This window comes from Platichthys flesus, chromosome 19 (genome assembly GCF_949316205.1).
Source record: "Platichthys flesus chromosome 19, fPlaFle2.1, whole genome shotgun sequence".
Classification (NCBI taxonomy): domain Eukaryota; kingdom Metazoa; phylum Chordata; class Actinopteri; order Pleuronectiformes; family Pleuronectidae; genus Platichthys; species Platichthys flesus.
Genome location: NC_084963.1, coordinates 13,990,906 through 14,012,064, shown reverse-complemented (window position 1 = coordinate 14,012,064; position 21,159 = coordinate 13,990,906). Strand labels below are relative to the sequence as shown.

Here is a 21,159-nt window from a genome sequence, read left to right as displayed (position 1 = left end):
ATGTGAATCTGAGACAGAGGCCATTTGCAAAATAAAGCATTAAAACAAGTGTTAGAGGCTGAAAACAATTGGCTTAATAAAATGGCGGCCCCCTGAACACTTATACATGAAAGGCCCGGTAAACGGAGGTTTTCCATTTTATTCCTTAAGCCTATGATTGCAACACACATGCAATATGGTTTACAGGTTGCAAAAGCCGAATGTGTTACTCCCTTGCATATCTGCACAAACCTGTATGGCTGTTATTCCCATAGTTTCAGTTTCAGTCCAAACCAATGTGTGTTGACCAGTATGGCTTTCCATGGAGCCACACAAGTGGTGCATCTAGAAGTTATTCACTATGTGTTATTGATGGGGGTAACAATGGAGCCTGTTAAGATATAATATCACAACCTATGTTATATATTTTGATGACTTGTGCACTTGTATTATCCAAAGTGTTTCCAACAATGTTCAAACCAAGTGGAATTTTATTTAAGGAACAACAACGTTCATTTCGATCTATCTGCCTTGCCCGTGGCTTTGTCCGTCTTGTTATCATGTCTGCGGCAAATGTCATACGTTGAAGAAACGATTATGTTTTTTATTATTTGTATTGATCGCTTATAATGGCTCACCGTTATTTATTGCCATTTGCCGCGCATTCTGTAACTATAGCTCTCCCACTGAAGTACTAAGGCACAGCGGGAATGACCCCCCCCCCCCCCCACACACACACACACTTCACTGTGAATTAGAATGTCTCTTGTGGTTCAGTTGCATTAGGAGTACAGTATTTTTTGTATGTATCTATGCTGTTCTTTTCACTTTGTGTTTGTGTGTCCTGAGTAGAAATGTAGGAGTTTATGATAATTTGATAATGGTTTCCTACTTTTTCTTTTTCCCTGATTGAAAAATTGTCATCCATTATTTTGTTCCCTACATGCAGATTATAGGAATATATTGTTCACTCCTCTCCTTTGGGACCTTCAAACGATAGTGGGGGGGGCACTGTAACACAACATCAGCTGTGTGGAGCTGACACAGCACCTGTCATCAAGATGGAAACAGTGCATGACACCCGGAGTAAAACGGGCAGATGTCCGCCGCACAGTCTGGCTTTGCAGAACATCCTTCAGCAGACGGCAGAGCTCAGTGATCAAGACCTTGAATATGTGTTGAAGTCAGCACATTCAGTTTTTTTTTTCTTACGCTTTATATAGCCTACCATAAAAAATCAACCGCATGTGTGCCAGGGCATTTTTATATCCTCCTAGTTAGTTATGGAGAGTAATTAAATAGCTCCAAAAGCCACTCCAGTTGTACATAAATCAGCCTGACAAACAAATTTACTCTGTTGAGGTTTTCAACATTTGGCGCCTCTGCTGTTTAATCAGAGTTTAGTTGTATTTGAACGCACAGAACAAACACACTGTAAATCCTCTCTTTTTCTTTTCTCATTTCCCCAGGCTCCACGAGTCCCGATTCAAGCCTGCGTTGTCGCCCTTTCAGTTCCAGCAGCTCCTGCACAACCTGACTGCCATCAGCATCAGCAACGCCGGAGGAAACAATTGTAAGTGTGTGTTTGTGTGTACTAGTGTGTGCACAGATGTTGCTATCGTATATGAAGATGGACGAACTGGCAGCTAGCACAAAGTAAAGCCCAAGTGTCTTGATCGCTCCCTGGTGGCTGGCGGCAGCAAAGGTCATACATCCTGCCTCCTCCACGCCGGTGGATGGGGCAGTGCCCAAAATAAAAACTCAAAGTACACAAATGTTTCAGGCAAGTTTAGTTTCAACTAGTTATTTGATGCTATAAAGACCAGTTGAAATGTCATGATTGACAGCTGAGACTGACTCAAGTTGGTAGAATTTGTATCTGGGATATTTTCTCTTCCTTTCTGGACTGAGAGGGGAAGTGGAGATGTGCCGTCCTTCTTTATGTACATTCAATGCTGTGGGATCTATGCATTTTTAATGCTGTTCAGGGTGACTATCACAACATGACTGAGTATGCACTGAGAGTATACCTTATGTGTTGTTGTTGTTGTTCACTGTCGCATACCTAGGCGCATGGCCGTTGTCAAAAACAACAGTCACTGTGCCACAGAATATTTCAAATCCTTCACATTGCTATCAAGTGGAATAAAAAAAAATATTTTCATCTCCGAATGAACGGCACAGCTTGTTTAATCTGTACCAAACAGTGTTTGTGTTCAGGGACAAGTTTGACTGTTCCAAATCTGGCTTAGCAGAAAACAGGACATTTATTCCCAGATGTTTGTAACTCCTCCTTGGAAATCCTCCTCTTATTTTTATCTCGTTCCTCCTCCCTCTCCATCTGATGGTCTGCATTGTAAAGGGCGGGCAGGATCTGAGCGGCATTATGGCGGATTAAGGCACCGGCAAGACAGAACAGCTGGCCAAAAAAAAACACCCGTTTTAATTAGTTGCAGGCAGTGCAGGCGGTCTGACACTCACTGGCGTGTAGCTAGCTACGTGCACTTGGGCGTGCAAAAAAAGACAGACGCAGAAGTTGGTAGAGGCACAGAAGCACAGTCATGCATATTCCATCTAACTGGTTTCCTGTAACCACCCAACCACCCACATGAAAGTGCAAACAAAGTCAAGCACACAGTTCGCACCACATCCATTGGGGAGGGGGGGGGGAAGCTGAGAAACTTTTAATATCAGATTCCCTTAAAGTTCTCATCTCCTCTTTTCTCCCGTTTTCATCTCTTGCTCTCCTTTACTTTTTAAATGTCTCTCTTTACCGCAGTGTGACTCGAAGGACAGAAATGTGTTATTTTAAATGAGAGTTGTTTTAGGTCTATAAAGACACGCTTCTACGGCAGTCACGGCGAGCCATTCATTTTCTCTGCCAGAATAAATTACATTTTGACCTGAGAGTGGCCATATTGGGCGTCTAAGAGAAATCGGTGGCTCATGGACTTAATTTACAGGTACCTGAAGAGGCCGAAAGTGTCCTAATTGGCGGGGAGGCAGTCAAGGGAACTTAAAGTCAACTTGTCTGACAAGGTTCCTGGGAGGAAGGATGGATCGGTCGAACTTGCACAGTGTGCCTTAAAATGAAAAGTGTTTAATTAACTGAAATCACACATTTATCCCCCTTTTAAATGAGCTAATAGGATTCAGAGGGGTTGCGGAGAGTGAAAGGTAGAGACCGAGGCGAGTTTTGAAAAGGGAAGAGGAGAGAGCCGGCCACTCATTATCCTTCAGAGCTGCACACGGACCGGGTTTCATCAGCGCTGAAGGAATGGCTGGATCCCGACTTGTTAGAAGTCAAGGTCCATCCTCTCCTCTGCTTCTTCCACTCTCTCGCTCCTCACTGTTTCTTTGATTGTGATTTTCCCTGTTATGCAGCTGCTCATTCACACTCTCCTCTCCGTCCATCCGTCTATCTGTCCATCTGTCCATCTGTCCATCTGTCCATCTGTCCGTCTCCCGCATTCTCTGGGGCGAAATACAGATTTGTTTTCAGTGGCTGTGGTTTAGAGAGAACAGGATGAAAGTGATTCGGCTCAGGATGTCCTGCCCCATCACTATTCATGAGAGGAGAGAGAGATCTTGAAAAGCCCGAAGGAGCGGCACGTCTGACAGACCACCACCGACTCTCCTCTGTCTCCTTTTTTCTTCTCGCCTTGCTTGGCTTCATCTATTTATTCATTTGCTATATCAAAGATTACCTGGTTGGTGTGCATGCATGCGTGTGTGCCTGTGCGCGTGCGTGTGTGGCTGCCTGCATGTGCCTGTGTGAGTGAGCGTTAAGTGTGCCACTTCCCTGCATGTGGGTGGATGAACCTATTATTGTGTGTTTTGTGTGTGAGTGTGTGTGTGTGTGTGTGTGTGTGTGTCAGACTGCAAACTGTAAACATAGGCCAGCACCTGTAATGAGACAGGGAGAGAGGGACAGCACTGCAACAAATGCTAATAACCTACTGTTTAATGAGATTCAGACACACACACATTCATATGCATACCCCTCATTCCAGGGAAAAGGTGCCCAAACACTTCAACAAGTCTCTCGGGTGACAATTATCAGTTGACTGCGGACTTCTTTAAGTGTCCAATTTATGACTAAGCAGTCTTCTCATCTTTTCCCTTTCTCCCTTCCTCTCCAGACACATCCCAGCTTCGCGGTGTCTCCCTGACCTCGGCTTTAATCTCCCCTGGTCCGGCCAGCCCTCCTGCTCCATGGGTGGAATCCTGCTCCTGCCCCCCAGGTTTCGCAGGGCAGTTTTGCGAGCGCTGCGCCCCGGGATTCACGTGGGAAGTCCCTGCGAGGGAGTCCTTCTCAACATGCGTGCCGTGCAGCTGCCACCAGCACGGAACCTGCCATCCAGAGACGGGTAATAAATTTAACATTTACAGTATATTTGTAACTTAAACACAACTGTGTTCAAATAGCAAATCTGGAAAAAATGTCAGCAGGCATGATGACTTTGGTGTCACTTCATTGACAAACAGTGACACAGTGTTTCTGTTTCAATGACTGCTGCTGAGGTAGAAAAGCCTGAAAAGGTGAAATAATAAATCAATTGCAGAATATTTAGTAGTCATGGGCATTGTTTCAAAGATTGTGATAACAGCCGTATCGTGTCTGCTCTGGCTTTATTCACTGAGTGTATCGGGTGAAACTTGACACATAAGGTAAAGCTATGTTTACAGTTTACAATCTGGAATGATTTACTGTGTTTGTGTTTCCCAGTCTCCATCTTGTAGCATTTAAGTCTTGTTGCAACTGACACATCATTAGCAGAAAGATTTATCTTCTAACAACATGTATCTTGTGGGTCACCAGCGGTGACTAAACAAACAAGGAGGTTGATCCATTATTATTCTTTATGATAACATTATTATACATTTTTTATTTTTATTTTAATAAGATTTAGGTTGTGTCTATAGTCCTTTAAGATGCAGAGAGACGCACAGAGTGATGCCTTTTTTTTTAACTGTGTATTACTTTAATGTCATCGTGGCTTTGAAATATGACATCATATGATGTTGGATCATTTTCTGATCAATATAAGTTCCAAATACTCTTTCTTGGCTTATTATTTGCAAACAAATCTTGTGTTTTTCGGACCTTGACCTTTGACCGATCAGCTCTAAAACTGAATCATCTGGAGATTCGCTCACAAGTAATAATTCCACCAAGTTTAATGAAAATCCATCCATCCGTACGTTGTTGGGTTGTTTTGTACACACACACACACACACACACAAACACACAAGGGAGAAAACAATACACCGCTTCCAGCTAAGCCGGCGCACAGGGTAAAAATCATAACTTCCCATTTTACACTAAATCCCAACATAACATACTGTAGCTCGAGTAACTTTAGAGCGTTTTCACAAAGTGATTTAAAAGGCCGACCACTTCACAAGTCACTGCTCACTGCTGCTGCTCTCGGGACTGGATATGACAACATTTTCTTATTGGTAACAGAGCAATTTGGAGTCGCAACAATGGTATCGTATGACATAAAAGCGGTCCAAGTTGCTAGTTGGACAATAAAGCCATTCCTCTGAAGCATCCAGCCAGAGTTACATGAGATGAGGGATCATCAGAGGTTGTTGAGACAATATTTTCTGTCACTGCGCCCGTGAGAGAGCAGAGGGAAACAGAAAAGAGATGCAGGCTGTTCGACTGAAGCATTTTTCCCGTCTTTCCAGAGCTGACATTCAGTCATCATCGCATCAAGGGGAACATAACTCAGTCATCCCTCTGGGGCACTGGCAAGCCATCACTCAAAATGAGAACTGGATGGCTGTACTAATACAGCAATACCCTCATCTCACACAGCTAATCTTTGTAATAACAGGCGAACTAGAGGAGGGAATTTAATGCACCTGACATTTTTTACGGGAGATAACAACGGCAGTCTTTCAGGTTCATATCCTAAACGCGACGTCAAGTAAGTGACAGAAGTAAAACAACAGCTGTTGGGTGTGTAAACAACCTGGATGCAGTTATTTATACATGTGTGTATCTGTTGGTGTGTACTAGATGCAGTCTCTCTGAGTTTTCCTATCTCTCTCTCACAGCTTTAAACAAGTCTCTCCATCTCACCGAGAGCAGACAACTATCCCCTCCCAGGTCTCATCCTCCGTCTTTTATCTTTCCTGAATCTCTCTCTTCCTCTCGATCTCCCTCTCCCACCCTCCAACTTAAAGTCTCAGAGATCTGACCTAGTTAGGAGACGCCTGAAGCTTTGGCTGTATGTGTGTTATGTTTGTGACTATGTGTGTGTTTATATGACTGTGTGTGTGTGTGTGTCTGTGTGTGTGTGCGCGTGTGTGTGTGTGTGTGTGTGAGCAAGTGAGTGTGCAAGTGTGTGTGCAAGTGTGTGTGAGTCAGAGGTCCGGAAGCAAGTCTGGTATCACTGCCTGCCTGCCTCCCCCCTAATTAGACTTGTTAACCGCCTCTCGGCTAATGATGTCTAATTTGCTTGCAGATTTCCTGTGTCTCTTATGTCTCTTCTCAATCTGGTTGTCTCGCTCGGTCTCACACACACAAGTCTGTCAGACTCCTCTCGTCTCCCCAGACTCCCCAGTCAGCCTCTCTTCTCCTCACTTCTTCCTCAGCTATAGGATTGCAACTGCTCCCTTCAGTCACCTTCATTTAAGTTGACAGCGTCCTTGGCTCCCGTCTGTGCCTACTCCTCTCAAGTTTACTCCTCTTTGGATTTTCTTCCTGAGTTTCGCAGGTGTCTTTCCTTTTTTGTTACTTAATGCTCAACATCCTCAAAGGTGGATCCATGCTGTTTTTCCCCATGCAGTGTTGGATTTTTAATTGTTTTACTGTAGAAGAGGATTTAGTTACCAACCTGAACTTGTGAGAGCAGATATGAGAGGAAAACACTGGATAAAAAAAACAGGTTGAAAGTGCCGGAAGAGGTGTCATAGTTCCCGGTTGATCTGAACAACCTGTGATTGCGTTCTGAGCTGTTGGAAGAAAAGCTGCAGTATTTATTAATGAGCCTGTTTAACAGCAAAGTGGCTTTGGTTAGTGGCATTTTGACAGAATTCGCACCCGACGCGTCTCCGTAAACGAAAGATTATTTCCCCGACATGCTTTTCAGGATGTTTTCAAAAATATTTATAGCGCCACACAAATGATGAATGAGCGTGAAATATGGAACACGATGAGTCATGGATCAAGAATCCCTTGTGCGCTGCGTCCTTTGGCATGAGGCTCCTGGCTTGAATAGCATTAGCTGATAATCAGCAAACGGAAGCTAGTTAAAATTAGCCTTTCCTTTTGAAATGGATGATGGCATGTCATCTTCCGAAGGCCCGCTGGCCCCTCTTTAGCAAAGAATGCAGCAAACAAGCTGGCCATAAATCTATAAGTTCAGGTCAAGGGGAGCTATCAAAGTAAGCCGACGAGAGACACCCTGTTCATCGGCTGTCACCGGGAGGGCAGACAAACCTGCTGTTTCTCCTATCAGAATCTTAATTGCTGTATAATTACCAAGCGACTTGCATCATGATGCAGGGTGTGCCCGCCGACAGGAACCGGGATGGAGTTTATTCGCTGGCTGCCGGGGGAAGCCGCAGCCAATGGTGCTTCATAATCATGATTTATTAACACTCCCTGAGTCGTGTCGGTCCTATTTGCTTGTAGAGCAACACAACAGATTGGAAATGTTAATATTTGTGGTGGAACGAGCGAGTCGCGACTTCTGCTGAGCGCCGGTGCTGCTCGGATGATGAAGTCAAACATATGTCCTTTAGATATTAAACCATGTGTGTGTTGCACAGTTTGGGGGCATAACTTTGGTTTCAGATTACCAGTGTAGTGCATATGCATCCATAAAGTGTGGACACTGTGTTAATTGCATACACACCTTCCATAAAATTGGGCACACGCCATGATTTACAAAGGTCCAGGGGGAGTGTTGAGGAAGAAGAGAGATGATTGTAATGTATAGCTAACATGGAGACACTCAATTTTCTCTGCAGGCCATGCTGTGGGGGAGGGATCATTAATCACTGAAACAAATGAAACACATGATGCTCCTGACGCTGTTCTCTCTCCTGGACATTAGGCGCTCGGGCGCTGTATTAGAGCTCCTCTGTTAGCCCATTCGCCTAATGGACCCATGTTAGTCCTCCACACTCATATCCTCTTGGGGGGTACTGGTGCGTGCCTGCGAGTCCACAATGAATTTACCGGGAAACTCCATCAAAGTCAAATCACACATATCCTCAACCTGTGAAAATGTTATGTGAATAGAGACGCAGGCACGTTCTTAAGTCTGAGAAATTTACTCAAGTGTTATTTGTCATGGGGCTGCACTTTATAACAGACAAGTGCAGCACCTCTGTGCCCAATTACAGCCTCACAGAGCAGCTATAGCCTGGCTGTGGACTCTTAGTCTTCTTCAATCAGTCCAAGTCTCCCAACTACAAGGAAGTGCAGCACCAAATTGCAGTGGTATCTTTACTGGAATAATATCTAAAACACCTCTTTTTTTTCTTTCTTCGACCTTATTATTGTAATATTTCGACTTTATTGTCATGAAATCCTTCTAAAAATGTCAAGCTTTCTTTTTCCTTTGATATGTGCCTAATACACAGATACAGTGCTTACATACATTCAAGGTTCTTTTCTTATTGGCTATTTTTAGACACAGGAAACTTGTTCTTTTGAGCAGCACTAGCTTGGTTCTGCAAAATATTTTTTTTTGCCTAAACTCACAGAGGGAAAAATCTGAAACCTCTTCAAATCAGCGATCTCATACTGTGTGCCTAGAAACCAAGGCAGGCAGGCAGAGTGTGCACATTGTCTATCATTCTGTTTATTTTTGTGTTGAAACGAATATGCTGGTTGTGAGCAGATAAGTAAAGCGTACTGAATAGGATCAGCAGAAGAAATTACATGGTGAGATTCATTCAAGCTGACTACATCCATCTTTCTTCTTTTTTTTTTTGCTCCTTCTCACTTCCTTTTCCCCCCGCTGTCGCTGCTTGTATCCCATCAGGCTGATACAGGCCAGGCATCTCGGGGCTTAGCCCGCAACAAACACAACCCACCAGAGAGATTAGCGGGTTGAATAAGCCAGCGCAGGCGCCAGCTTCACTGCGCATCAGTTTGTCTGCCTCAACTTTCTCCCATAGATTTTTGTAACTAATGACCTCTGAGGGCTGAAGATGGCATTTAAGCAGGCATGTGGGAAATGCACGCCCTGGCTTCCTCTCTCTCATTGTAAAGCGGCACTTTGTTGGTAAACACTGACTCACAGTATTCTCTGTTTTACCCATGCATTGTAATTTCTTTATCCGCACCCTAAGTGATACAATGAGACAGGTATTCTGCGTGATGGCCTTTATTAGGACGACTTCGATGCATTTCGCTGCAGGAGCCCCTGGTCGTCCGTTCCCCTCCGCAGACAGAGACCAAATAAGCCTCCATTTCTCATCCTCTTCCAGCAGACCGCAGTGGGCGTGACATTTAGCTATACAAAACCACTGTGCATTATTCAAGAAATTTGGCCTCACACAAATGTCAAAGCCAGAAACATGCATATGCTGTTACGAAACAGATCAAGGAACAAGAAGCCTTTATTTATGCTAGGATTTGTGGATCGGATGCACATGCGGCATCCAGGTATTTGTGGTCAGCAGAATATAGCTGACCAAAGAGGAACTTCTTCATAACTGCATGATATGGGGTGAAAACCTGTGGTTTCATTTAAAGTCAATCATACAAACCTTATAAATCTACACAAAAGGATTTGGTCAATAACTTTTAGCCCAACTGATGTTTCTCTTTAATAGAGTCATTGATAAGCTGAAAGGAAATTAAACAAATTATTCCGCCTGTTTGGTTTTAACAATAAAAAACAAAAGCTGCAGTGTAGCCTTTGATTGTTTGTCTTTTGAAATCAATAAACATACAATTATAGTTTTGTGCCAAACTAGTATAGTATTTTGTATGTAAATGATACTATGGCGTATTCTGTAGCCGTGCTTACCGTTGAAGACAATGGAGAAAGTCACTGAGACTCAAAGAAGAGGCTAATTTAGATTTTTTTTTTCTTTTGTCCTTTGACCTAGTTGCTTACATGCTCGCAGGACTGCTGAAGTTTAATGTTAACATGCAGGTGTAGCGACAACAATGCGGTCTAATTTCGACATGTTTGTATGGTTACAGCTTGATAAATTGAGGTGGAATTTATCTAAATAATTCCTTTTATTTGGTTCAAGAGAACAGAAGCTCCACTGCCCCCCTTTGATTGTGTAGCTTTATAGTTGTGTGCCAAATTTGCTTGGTATTGTGTATGTAAATTATGCTGTAGTGTGTTCTGCAGTAGTGCTTATCGTAAAGACAATGCAGAAAGTGTGTGCTCTTACACTTTATTGACCCAAAAGCTATGCTAGTAGTTCTGTGAGGCTATATCCCAGTGTTGCTTTGACCTATGCTAATAACAGCATGCTAACATGCTCGCAAGTGTAATGTTAACAATGCTGGCACGTTAGCATGGGTTGCAGCACATACTTCAAAGCATTCCACTCAAAACACACGTAAACCTCATGGTGGCGCGATTAATAACTGTAGGTGGTCCCAGGAATCATTAGGGTTCATTTTCATCTGGGAATCATGAATGACCTTAAACCTTTGTGATATTTCACAAAAATTTGACTTGTTTGCAGTAGATGAAAAATTAGGTCATAAAAAATGCTTTAAAGGACATCTTCAGGGCACCATGAATCCAACATGGCCGACTGACAATGCATGTAGAAAGTTGAAAGTGCAATCAAAAGTTGTGAGGGAAAGTCTCACCCCAGCTGTTAAATGAAATGAATAAAGATGTAATTGTTAAACACATTTAATCTATGATAATTATCTGCTTCCATTAGTTCCATGAATGCATTGACATGTGTGTAAAGTACACAGGAAAAGGTTCACATAGCTCCTGTATAGGTGACTCAGAACCTTTGAGACAACATGAGCTGCAGCCACTGTTGTTCATGTTCCCGTCCCCGACACCCGAGGGCCTTGGCCATAACAATTTGGCTGACAGCCTCTGTACACAAAACAGGAATTGATGCATTTATTTCCCACAGTCGCAAGGTGACAAAACATATTTCCCCAGTCATCCGTATTGTGCAGATTATGCACGGGGGTGGACAGAATATATACGGCCCCTCCTCGTTTCTTTCAACAGCCTCCCTCTCTCCTCTGGAGCAGTCCACTCATTCAGGCCCCACTGACAAGCCACATCTGCAGCTGCCGGCACTGGCAGCATATCTGTGTTGAATTAGAGAGCAACATCGCCCTCAAACAGTCCTGCAGCAGATTTTCTACCCTGGAGGCTTTAGAGCGGCAGACACAAAGTTTCTCTCTCTTTCTGTCTTGCTTCCTTCTCCCCTTCATTAGAACAGGGTGGTCACATGCATCTCAAGCAACTCACCTCGGTTAGAAAATAAATCTGGAGTGCTTGAGAGCGAGGACAGAAGATGGTGCGCTCTGATCCTCTCCTGAACCCAAAACATACTTATTTAAAATCCATTTCCACTTTCTTTCTATCCCCATCTTGTGATAAGGCTATTACAGGCTTCTGCAAACAAAAGATAACCACTATCTTTGGAAGAGGTAATCAACGCGCTTTTTTGAGAGGAACACCGAATGATGGAGTACTATTAGCCCCAAATAAAGAAAGAAATGTGGAAAAAGAGTGGAATGCAAAAACTACCAGTCTTCTATTCATTCTGTAGTGCCTGAGGCTTTCATGGAGAGATGTATCCAATGTATTCACAGCATCCACAAGTGGCTACCTCAATGCAGTGCATTAGCCCTGAACATGTGTGTATTGTGAAGAGCATGAAGGACACGGAGGAGGAATGAAAGCAAGATAACAACATTTAAAAAACTCAGACGCTGGTTCCGTCACAGAGCGCACACGCAGGGTTGAGGCTGAGAGCAGCGAGCTGAAGTGCCGAGCTCTGAAAGAGCCGGGAGTACAAGAGAGCGAGAGCAGAACAGTGGGATTGTGCGGATTTGTCAGAGAATTCAAAGCGTGCGGCGCCGCGGGGGAGTTTCGCAGAAATCCCAGTTCATTAAATCTGAATGAACGGTCATTGATTCATTGATACAAAATTATTCCACGCGGCTGTTATGTAGTATAATGTGAGAATTAGCATGACACTGAGGAATATGGTCGATCCCGCCCTCGCCCGGCAGTTTGTGGTGCGTGCCGTTAGCTTTACCGAGGAGCCGGCGGAATGATAATAGTGTCAAGGAGGCCCTCGGTGGCTCCGCCGCCTCATATCACGCTCAGTCATCTTCACACCCAGTAAAGTCAGCACATTTCTGCTGCCATTAAATTGACTATGGCTCATTGGGGATTGACACTCCACACTATCAGTGTCATTGTAATGCCTTGTGAAATTCAAGTAGGATTCACTTCTTTATGCTCGGAACAATAATTATCACTAGATATTGATACTCTCCTTTATAGACTTTTATTACATGCTTGGAAGTATTGTATGTATTACCCACCTCACCTCAACTGAAGAACTAATGATTTTTACCCAGACGTCTATACCTCAATAGGATAATTGTTCCCCTAATGGCCATGTGATCAATTGATCGTTGCCACTGTTATTCTATCTCATACACTTGAATTACAGGTCAAAAGTTAACATGGTATTTGTTAGCGATGGGAAACTTTGGCTGGACCACCCCCCCCCCCCCAACGACAGGCGAGAATTCCTTTACTATAATATTTAGCGGTGTGTGCTGATTTTAAAATGCAGCGAGGAGCTTCTCTATGAATAACACCGTAGGCTATTAGGGAGTGTTGGGACATTTTAATGAGAAGTCAAAAGGAAAAAACTGCATGCCTGCGATTAATTACATTGAGATCCTATTGGTGTGCTCTTGTAAATCGGCGCAATTATTGTTATCAACACACGCCGGGGTCATTTGAGAAACTTAGAACTTTTTTGAAATGTTTCAAATTGGTGTAGGCTCTCTGACATCCAGACGCTCAGAGAATACTGAAAGCATAAAAAAAAAGAAAGATCATGCAGTGCAGCAGGAATGTTAAATATCTCCTTGCAGTTACACTCTGCAGCACAACAGCACCTATTGTTTTGTTGCAGATTAAAGTGGTGATTAAACTGTGATGAATATCTGCTCATTGGGATCTTATGAGGGATTTAACTTTGTAGGAGTCAGAGCAACTGCTTTTGTCTTTGCGGTTTTCCAACAATGTACACCCTTATTACTTTGTGATGCTGTGTAAACTAGTCCTTCAGTCATTAGATTAAAATGCCACATTACATCATGTCAGTTTTTCACTCTCGCATCAACAACCACTGAAATAAAGTCTTGAGGATCTGTAAGGCTCCAATTATCTCCGATCGGGACGTCGGAGCCAATGGAGGTCACTGAACTGCAGCAAGAGTCTGGGTTGTTTTACTCCCAATAAGTTTTTAGTTATTTTACAGTCATGCTACCACTTCCCTTCACTGCTCTGGGTATTTTCTCTGATTATCATGTTCTACCATTCAGCACTGCCTGTGGCTTACTGGATTTGAAATATGCCATACTGAGGACTGAAAATCTGCTCAATAAACTGAGCTGAATTCATTGGAGATTCGGTGTGTGTGTGTGTGTATGTGCGCTGTGTATCAACAAACGCTGGACATGAACAAATCCTTAAAATCCAGTTTTTAACCTTGTTAACTTGCCCACATGGTGTTTTTTATCTCATATCAAGAGCAAAACTAGAATGGATCTCAGTGAAGCTCATACTGTCCCCAACAGTCCCCTTAGGAAGCCACATTTAAAATCAATAGATCCAGACTTTTTATTTGGATCTGCACCGAATTGTCCCCAAATAAACATCAGTCCCCTTAAAATGTCTGTTTATATATCAAGACCAGTGAATTCCCTGAGAAATTCTTGAAATGAAAAAGTTTTCAAAATCTTGCAATGTTAAAGAAAGTGAAAAGAAACCCTCGATCCAGAAATGCGCCAAAATCGAATGGATTCCTCCTTGGGTCCTGCCCCACCACTTCACTAAAAAGTGTTTTTTAATGAATCTCAAAAATTTATCAACAAAGGTAGAGGAAAACGTAATATTTAATTTCACCATAACATACCTCTAATAGCCCTTGATTTGCCCTGGCACTACCAGGGGTATCAGCCAGGTGGGGCTAGTAGCAAGCTAAGCATTTTAGCTTCAGCTTAGGCTATTGGCTGATATCAGGGCCAAGGTTAATCTCCCTATAGAAACACAATATTAAGTCAATCAAGAAGGAGTACAGGACGGAGTGCCGCAAAACCACAAAAGGATCAGAATGGATCTAGAGCTTCTTTAACATTGCATATTTTGATATTTTGTTTTTATTCTCAGTGAATAATTCTTGGATCTTGATGAGATAAAGGGTTGTAATATCTTTGAGTTTATGACTGTGTGTGCTCTTCTGAGTGACATTCGGTTCAGCTGTTTGAAAATGTTTTCAAGCCAAAGACTAATGTTAGATAACGCTTCTCCAACATTGCAGAGCTATAATACGTACTGATACATTGATTTGAAGGAGAGCCCTCACCAATCCTTATCTTTTGGAGTTTGTTTTCAGTATGAACATATATGTTTGAATTTCTCCCACATTTCTGTTTGGAGCGTTCACGAGCTATAAAAGCATAACCCAGCCGGAGGTTTGTGTGCGGTGAACAGAGTCTGCGCTGCAGGCGAGCAGTCGAGGGGTGGGAGGAGATTGGCAGGGCTAATAAATAAAAACTCATAAATATGTAATGTTGCAGAACAGAGAGTTTGTAGGGGTTTAATCAATGCCAAGAGAAGAACTTTAAAGTCGCTCAAAAAACCCTGACTTGTTTTTCTCAGGCATTGGAAACAACAGTTCCCTTTTAGGACATCATAGAATTGGTAATCTCTCCTGCTTGGTGGGGGAATTGCTTTACTTCTTGAAGGTCTTTCGGACTGCATTCGGCTCTTATATTTCCCAAAGCAATTATAGCCGGGGTGAATTTAGTTGTCTTCTGCTCTCAATGGTGGGTTTGCGGGGAATGTTTTCATACTGGGCTGTGGATATAGTGTGGAGGAGCTGCAGTTGTTGGTCAGAGACACAGCACACTCTGCTGGAGACGTGGGAAAAGCCACCCACTGCAGTGTGTGTGTGTGTCAGAGAGACAATGAAATACAGTGAGTGAACAGATGTGTGTGTGTGTGTGTGTGTTTGCGTGTGTGTGTGTGTGTATATATGTTAATAGTGGGAGCAGGTCATCGGTACACTCCTCTCTCTCTTTTTCAGGTGTGTGCGATTGCTCAGACGCCACCACCGGGACGGCCTGTGAGCGCTGCCTGGACGGTTACTATGGTAACGCTTTGATTGGCACTCCTGGTGATTGCCAGCCATGTCCTTGCCCGGACCGTACCAGCTGTGCCCAAATCGCGGAGACGGGACAGGTGGTCTGTACCAACTGTCCGCCCGGACAGACAGGTGAGATGAGACGGCCGATGGTGTCGAAATCAAACTCACTAGTGAATAATGAGCTTGGTTTGGAGAACAAATTGAGATGAGCGTTTGCACGTGAGATCTCGATGCTGAAAAGTCTGCTGCTTCAAAGGAGCTCATTCGCTGCCAGGGCGCCACCTGAGACTCAGGCACACAGACTCCTGCTGTGACACGAGACTGACCTCCAGCAGCGCTCCGGCTCAGTCATCCATCTAATTCCTGCCCATCTCTTTCACCTTCCCCCCCGCCGTGTAGGACTGCGCTGTCAGATGTGTGAAGACGGTTACTATGGCGATCCCCTGGGACAATCTGGGGCAGTTCGGCCATGTGTGAGATGCGACTGCAACGGCAACGCTGACTTCAACGCAGTGGGAATATGTGACCGTGTCACCGGGAGATGTCTGAAGTGCCTGGGACACACAGAGGGCGAGCACTGCCACCGCTGCCAGCGGGGTTTCTACGGCGATGCCCTGAGCCAGGCAGCTGGTCAGAAGTGCACTGGTGAGAACATGAGGAGGATCAGGGGTCAGATTGTTTAATATAATGTTTATAGTTTATTGACAGAAATGTAGAGAGAGGAAAAGTTTATTTCGGTAAAACAATGTTGAAGTCTGCCTTCACTTGAAAAATGTATTTAACTTTTCCGTTACCTGAATGTTAGTCACCTGAAGAGTGAAAGCCTTTTCCTCTGTGCTGAAGATGTGTGCATATGAGCTTGGTTTGTAAGTAGTTTTGTGGCTAATTCTGTCTCGATTAAATTTGAACCATTATAATGTCTCAACTCGAAGAGCACAGACACTGAGAAAAGACTTTTAAGTGAAGTAAGAGACATTTTGTGTCCAGTAATTTAACTTTATGGAAATTGAATTTCCATAGTTTCTGGATTTTACAAGTTTTTTACTTTTTGTACTAGAAAATGCATTTAATGCTGGAAATGCGGCGTGAATGCTAAATCTATTGAATTCAAAGGAGTTGTTGGTAATCAAAAGTAGCTCGAGTAGAAAAATGATAATAAAGAAGAGGAAAACGATCATATATCATAAACAAGCCATGAAAAGTATTGTGTTTTTTCCTATGCATCAATCTTTAAGAAGTCTTTACTTCTAACTCGATATGATGAAAAGCTAACAGGAATCCTGTTAGAGCTCATATTGCTTCCACTGAGGCCGACATGGCATAGGGTCTTAGCTTTAAAAGGGACGTAGAGCGCGGTGCATTGAAATGGTCTTGACTCATCAACTGAGGAGTTCAGATTGAACAGGTGTTGCAGTCTTGAGTCATGAAAGGTTAAAGCTGAAAACGGGGCGGACAAATGGCGGCGAGTCTAAAAGATGTTGAAGTCATTGAGTTTTTAAACGAGTGAAAACTCATATTATGTTACAAAAGGCAGACAGAACCAAAGAGTAATAGCAATTGTCTGTTCAATCTTCTCATTATAATAATAATTAAGTTATGTCTGTACCAGTAACTGTTCAATACAGAATAATCTCAGGGAGGGATCAACAAGTCTATTTGGGACTGTCTTTCTTTCTCCTCCCTGTGGCCTCAAGCACTATGGGATCAAATCAACACAAATCCTCAGGGCGACAAGCGGTTTAAGGGTAAAATTTAAGATGAATAATTTAGTATATTGGTTTTTTAATTTTTAAATCACTACATTTGTTTGCTCTAGCCTGCAGATGCAACCCTGCTGGAACCTCAGGGCTTGTAGATGAGTGTCACCCGCAGACAGGAGGTTGCCCGTGCCTCGCTCACGTGACCGGTCGGGATTGCAGTTACTGTGAAGTTGGCTTCTTCCATCTCCAAGCCGGCGTAGGATGTGAAAGGTAAAAACATTCATGGTGCATTACATGAAAATATATAACTCAAAAACTAAATCTGTCACTAAAGAAAAAACAATTTTCTTGCCACTCCCTAAGGTGCAAGTGTAATCCAATTGGCTCGTCGTCCGTCGCGTGTCATCCAATCACAGGGCAGTGTATGTGTCGCACAGGAGTGGAGGGGAGGTTGTGCGATTTTTGCCGCGTGGGCTTCTTCGGATTCTCGTCTCAAGGTTGCAGAGGTACAGGACTTCACTCGAGGCACCACAACTGAACTTTCTACCATCCTCTGATCCTTTTAATACAGATCACACATGGAGGCAGTTTTAACTCTTTAAATGTGTATCTCTGCCCCCCCCCCCCCCCCCCCCCTCCCCTGCTGCTCCCCCATCTCCTTGTGGTCCCATCCTGCCTTCCTTTCCTTTGTTCCCCCACCCCCCAACAGCCTGTAACTGTGACCCTATGGGCTCCATCTCCATGCAGTGTCACAGTAACGGCACCTGCCACTGTCGCCAGGGCTTTGTCGGTTACAAATGTGACCAATGTGAGTTGAACTATTTCCACAACCGAGCCACGCACCAGTGTGAGGAGTGCCCAGTTTGCTATGGCCTCGTCAAGAAACAGGTGAGTTCACAGGTGCCTGTGAATATTTGTGTGTGCATATTTGTTTGAGGGCCATAACTCAGAGATCTGGAATTTTAAAATACCACTGAGAGTGATCGGAAACCTACAGAAACAATATGTGAATGCAGCCTTAACATATCATCACCTTTAAAGATAATATAGCAAGCATTTAAAGGAAAATATTGCCCTCCAGTAGATATGGACATTATTGGAAAAGTTACTTTAGATATGTTATCAATTATACATTACATAGATATTACATATTGGTAGTTGATCATAATTATTACTCAACTTAATTCTTCAACTGCATATTAGCTTTTCAGCCAATTATTTGCACGGCTCATCTTCACTTTGCTGAAGGTCTTTAAACCAGGGGTTCTTAAAGTGGGTCCGGGGACTCCTAAGGGTCCTTGAGGGTTCCAGGGGGTCTCTGACGGTAAAGGGGTCCCTGAAACACAAAAGAAAACCATGTTTAAGTTGTGAAGTCACTTTTAATCACACGAGTGTTCCACACCCCAGTTCAGAAGGTGTAATGTACCAAAAAGCTGTATGCCAACGTCCATAAAAAGAACTGCGGGAAATGGTTGTCTTTATAGTCACAAAATGTGGTTTTATCCCACACAGGCTTTCTGTGTTGTTTTTGGTGTTTTTTCTCTGGCCAGAAACACAGCTTTAAAGCACAGAGTGAAACAAAACCTTTATGTTGCTGGCAAGAAAACTTCAAAAGTGAGTTGAAAGAGAAAAAAATGCTCTGTAGAGCTGCCTCACACTGTAAGTGGTCATGTTAATATAACAAAACAGATCAAATAAAAATGTTGACTGTAGCCACTGTCTACCTACTACTGGATGGTATCAAGTATATAAATACTTCACATTTTGAGCTTATCATAGATTTAGGGTTTCGGCGGAAAATTGTAATGCATGAATTACAAAATGCTGAAAAATGCCTACTACTTTATTTGATGTGTAAAAAAAAGTACTTTTCCTTGAATGTTGCTTAATTTCCTGTAGATCATTAAATCCTGATCAGTTTACCTGTTAAATGTAACACCATATGAAAACACAGCTGTCAGATAAAATCTGGGTAAAGTGTCATCATAGCCTCTGAAATGAAGTAGGGAAAATAAGAGTAATTTTAAATAATACATTCCAAGTAAGTGTCGGTGTAGAAGTTGCAAGCATACTTGAATAAATGGGCTAATGCGTCTGCTTGGAATCTTTATCTTCTTCATCTTTCCCTGTGTTTATTCAGGTCTATTCACTTGCTTTTGCTGCATTTACAGTGGCACATCTTTATATCAATGGTTTGCAAACCTGTAATAAGTATAGACCGTGTCTCGCTTCTCTCTATGATGAGGTGCAATGCGCTCTTGAAAAAGCACATTCCCTCAGCACATCCTGCCTTTGTAGACCCTCGCAGCAGCCATATGGCTCTTTTGTATTTGTAGATTGCAAGAAAACAGTGGATATGCAGCGAAACAGAAAGAGACATTTGCCCTAATGATCTCCTGTGCGGCGTCTTTCTGTCCCTTTATGTTTGCTGGAGCCCACGTCCCATTGCTAAGGTGCTGCTTCCCTGGATGTGCCCTATGAGGCCATTCCTCTACCCCCAGCACGTCCTGTCTCCCCTCTGTACATATTCTTGTTCTGGGTAAAGTGGCCGTGCGTTCTCACTGGACAAGCTTGTACCTGTGTGAATGCATGCTGTGACTTCCACAGTGTTACCAATTCAGTGAACATCCCGAGCCTTGTCTGCTGCGAACACCTGCAATTACTCTCTCTGTCCTCGGTCTCCCCCCAGCTCTCCCTCGCTGCCTCTCCCACTCTCTCTCTCTTTCCGCTCACATTTTTTCCTCTGGCGTACGCACAGGGAGGGGAAAGAAAGGACTAACAAGCACTAAAAGAACAAGGTTGGAAGCGACAAGAGATGTGAGATCGATGATCAAGAAAGAGATAAAAAAAAAAAACTGGAGAGAAAATAATGAAACGGATACCATACTTGTTCAAAGGCAAAAATAAATCACTGCAGGAAAGGATGTGATTTGTTATGAACCATATGTTGTAGCTGGTGTTAGATCGATTTAAAGATGTGAGCTCATTAACACCTCGATGCTTAGATCGCTTAGCATCCTATTGCGCGACACGACTTGAAGAAAGATTCATGTTCACAGCCACATTGACAGACTCTTTATATAGGTCTGGACCATTTGAGGGCCCGGGTCAAGAAATTGGGGCCAATCCCAGCTCCTCCGTTCCATTTCGAGACCTGCGCTTCCATTCTCACAGAAGTCTAATCTAGTTATCTCATGAAATGCCTTCCTCGGGCCGCGTGCGATGCAGGGAACAGTGAGTGGATATATGAAAACCGTATTCTATCCTTATCCCGTTGTTGATATTCATTTATTCATTGCTTTTGTTGAAATACTACATTTTGATGTTATGGTGTAGCAAGAATCAGAGTCCTATCTCAATCCTTGTGTCTGAATAAATAAATACAGATCTGGATGGATAGATGTTTTTCTGTGGTATTCGTTGTAAATGGCCCCCGCGTGTGGGGTTGAGGTAGATTTTTCTTTCCTTTCGGTTTCACAAAATGTGTGTTCTCATTGACACCGTCAGTGATAAATCTCGGTGCTATTACAGGCAGAAAAGCTGAAGACTCGCCTGCAGGATTTGGAGAAGCTCCTGGCTCACTTTGATTGCCGGGGAAGATTTGGGAAGCAGCACCACCTGCTGAACGCTCACCTGGCCAGGCTTTCTGAGCATGAGCACCAGCGGGAGGACTCTCTACCCAACGCTCTGGAGGACTTCCTGGCGTTCCAAGGTAACAGCAACCACGAGCCAAGATAATGAGTCACTCGTTTTAATGTTTTCCGATATGGTCATGACATCTGAAGAGATGCTGTTGCATTGTGAAACATGAAGCTCTCTCTCTCTCTCTCTCTCTAGCTCTCTCTCCCTCTCTCTCTCTCTCTCTCTCTCTCTCCCTCTCCCTCTAATGTGCCATTGTAACTATTGTGTCTCATTTTGGCTGTGAGATGATAACATGCCATATCAGTACATACAAGACCGGCAAGCATGGCTCAGATAAATGACATGAATCCGCCCCTGGCGTTCTGCAAATGGGCCGTTGCTCTGTCTGTGCCTCCTCGGTGTGACGCCGTAACGGATACACCACAACAAAGCAATTAAATCAGGAGGCAGGCAACAATGCAAA

At 43.4% G+C, this 21,159-nt stretch overlaps 1 protein-coding gene across 1 annotated transcript in view; it reads left to right on the top strand.

The window, feature by feature from the left end:
• Nucleotides 1-21,159, top strand: part of lamc3 (laminin, gamma 3) — a 97,259-nt gene that overhangs the window by 65,283 nt on the left and 10,817 nt on the right. Inside the window, exons 11-18 of the mRNA XM_062412181.1 lie at nt 1,449-1,552; nt 4,122-4,349; nt 15,295-15,483; nt 15,754-15,999; nt 17,171-17,324; nt 17,418-17,560; nt 17,764-17,942; nt 20,586-20,766. Coding sequence (XP_062268165.1) covers nt 1,449-1,552; nt 4,122-4,349; nt 15,295-15,483; nt 15,754-15,999; nt 17,171-17,324; nt 17,418-17,560; nt 17,764-17,942; nt 20,586-20,766 — 1,424 coding nt within the window. The remainder of the gene's footprint in view (nt 1-1,448; nt 1,553-4,121; nt 4,350-15,294; nt 15,484-15,753; nt 16,000-17,170; nt 17,325-17,417; nt 17,561-17,763; nt 17,943-20,585; nt 20,767-21,159) is intronic.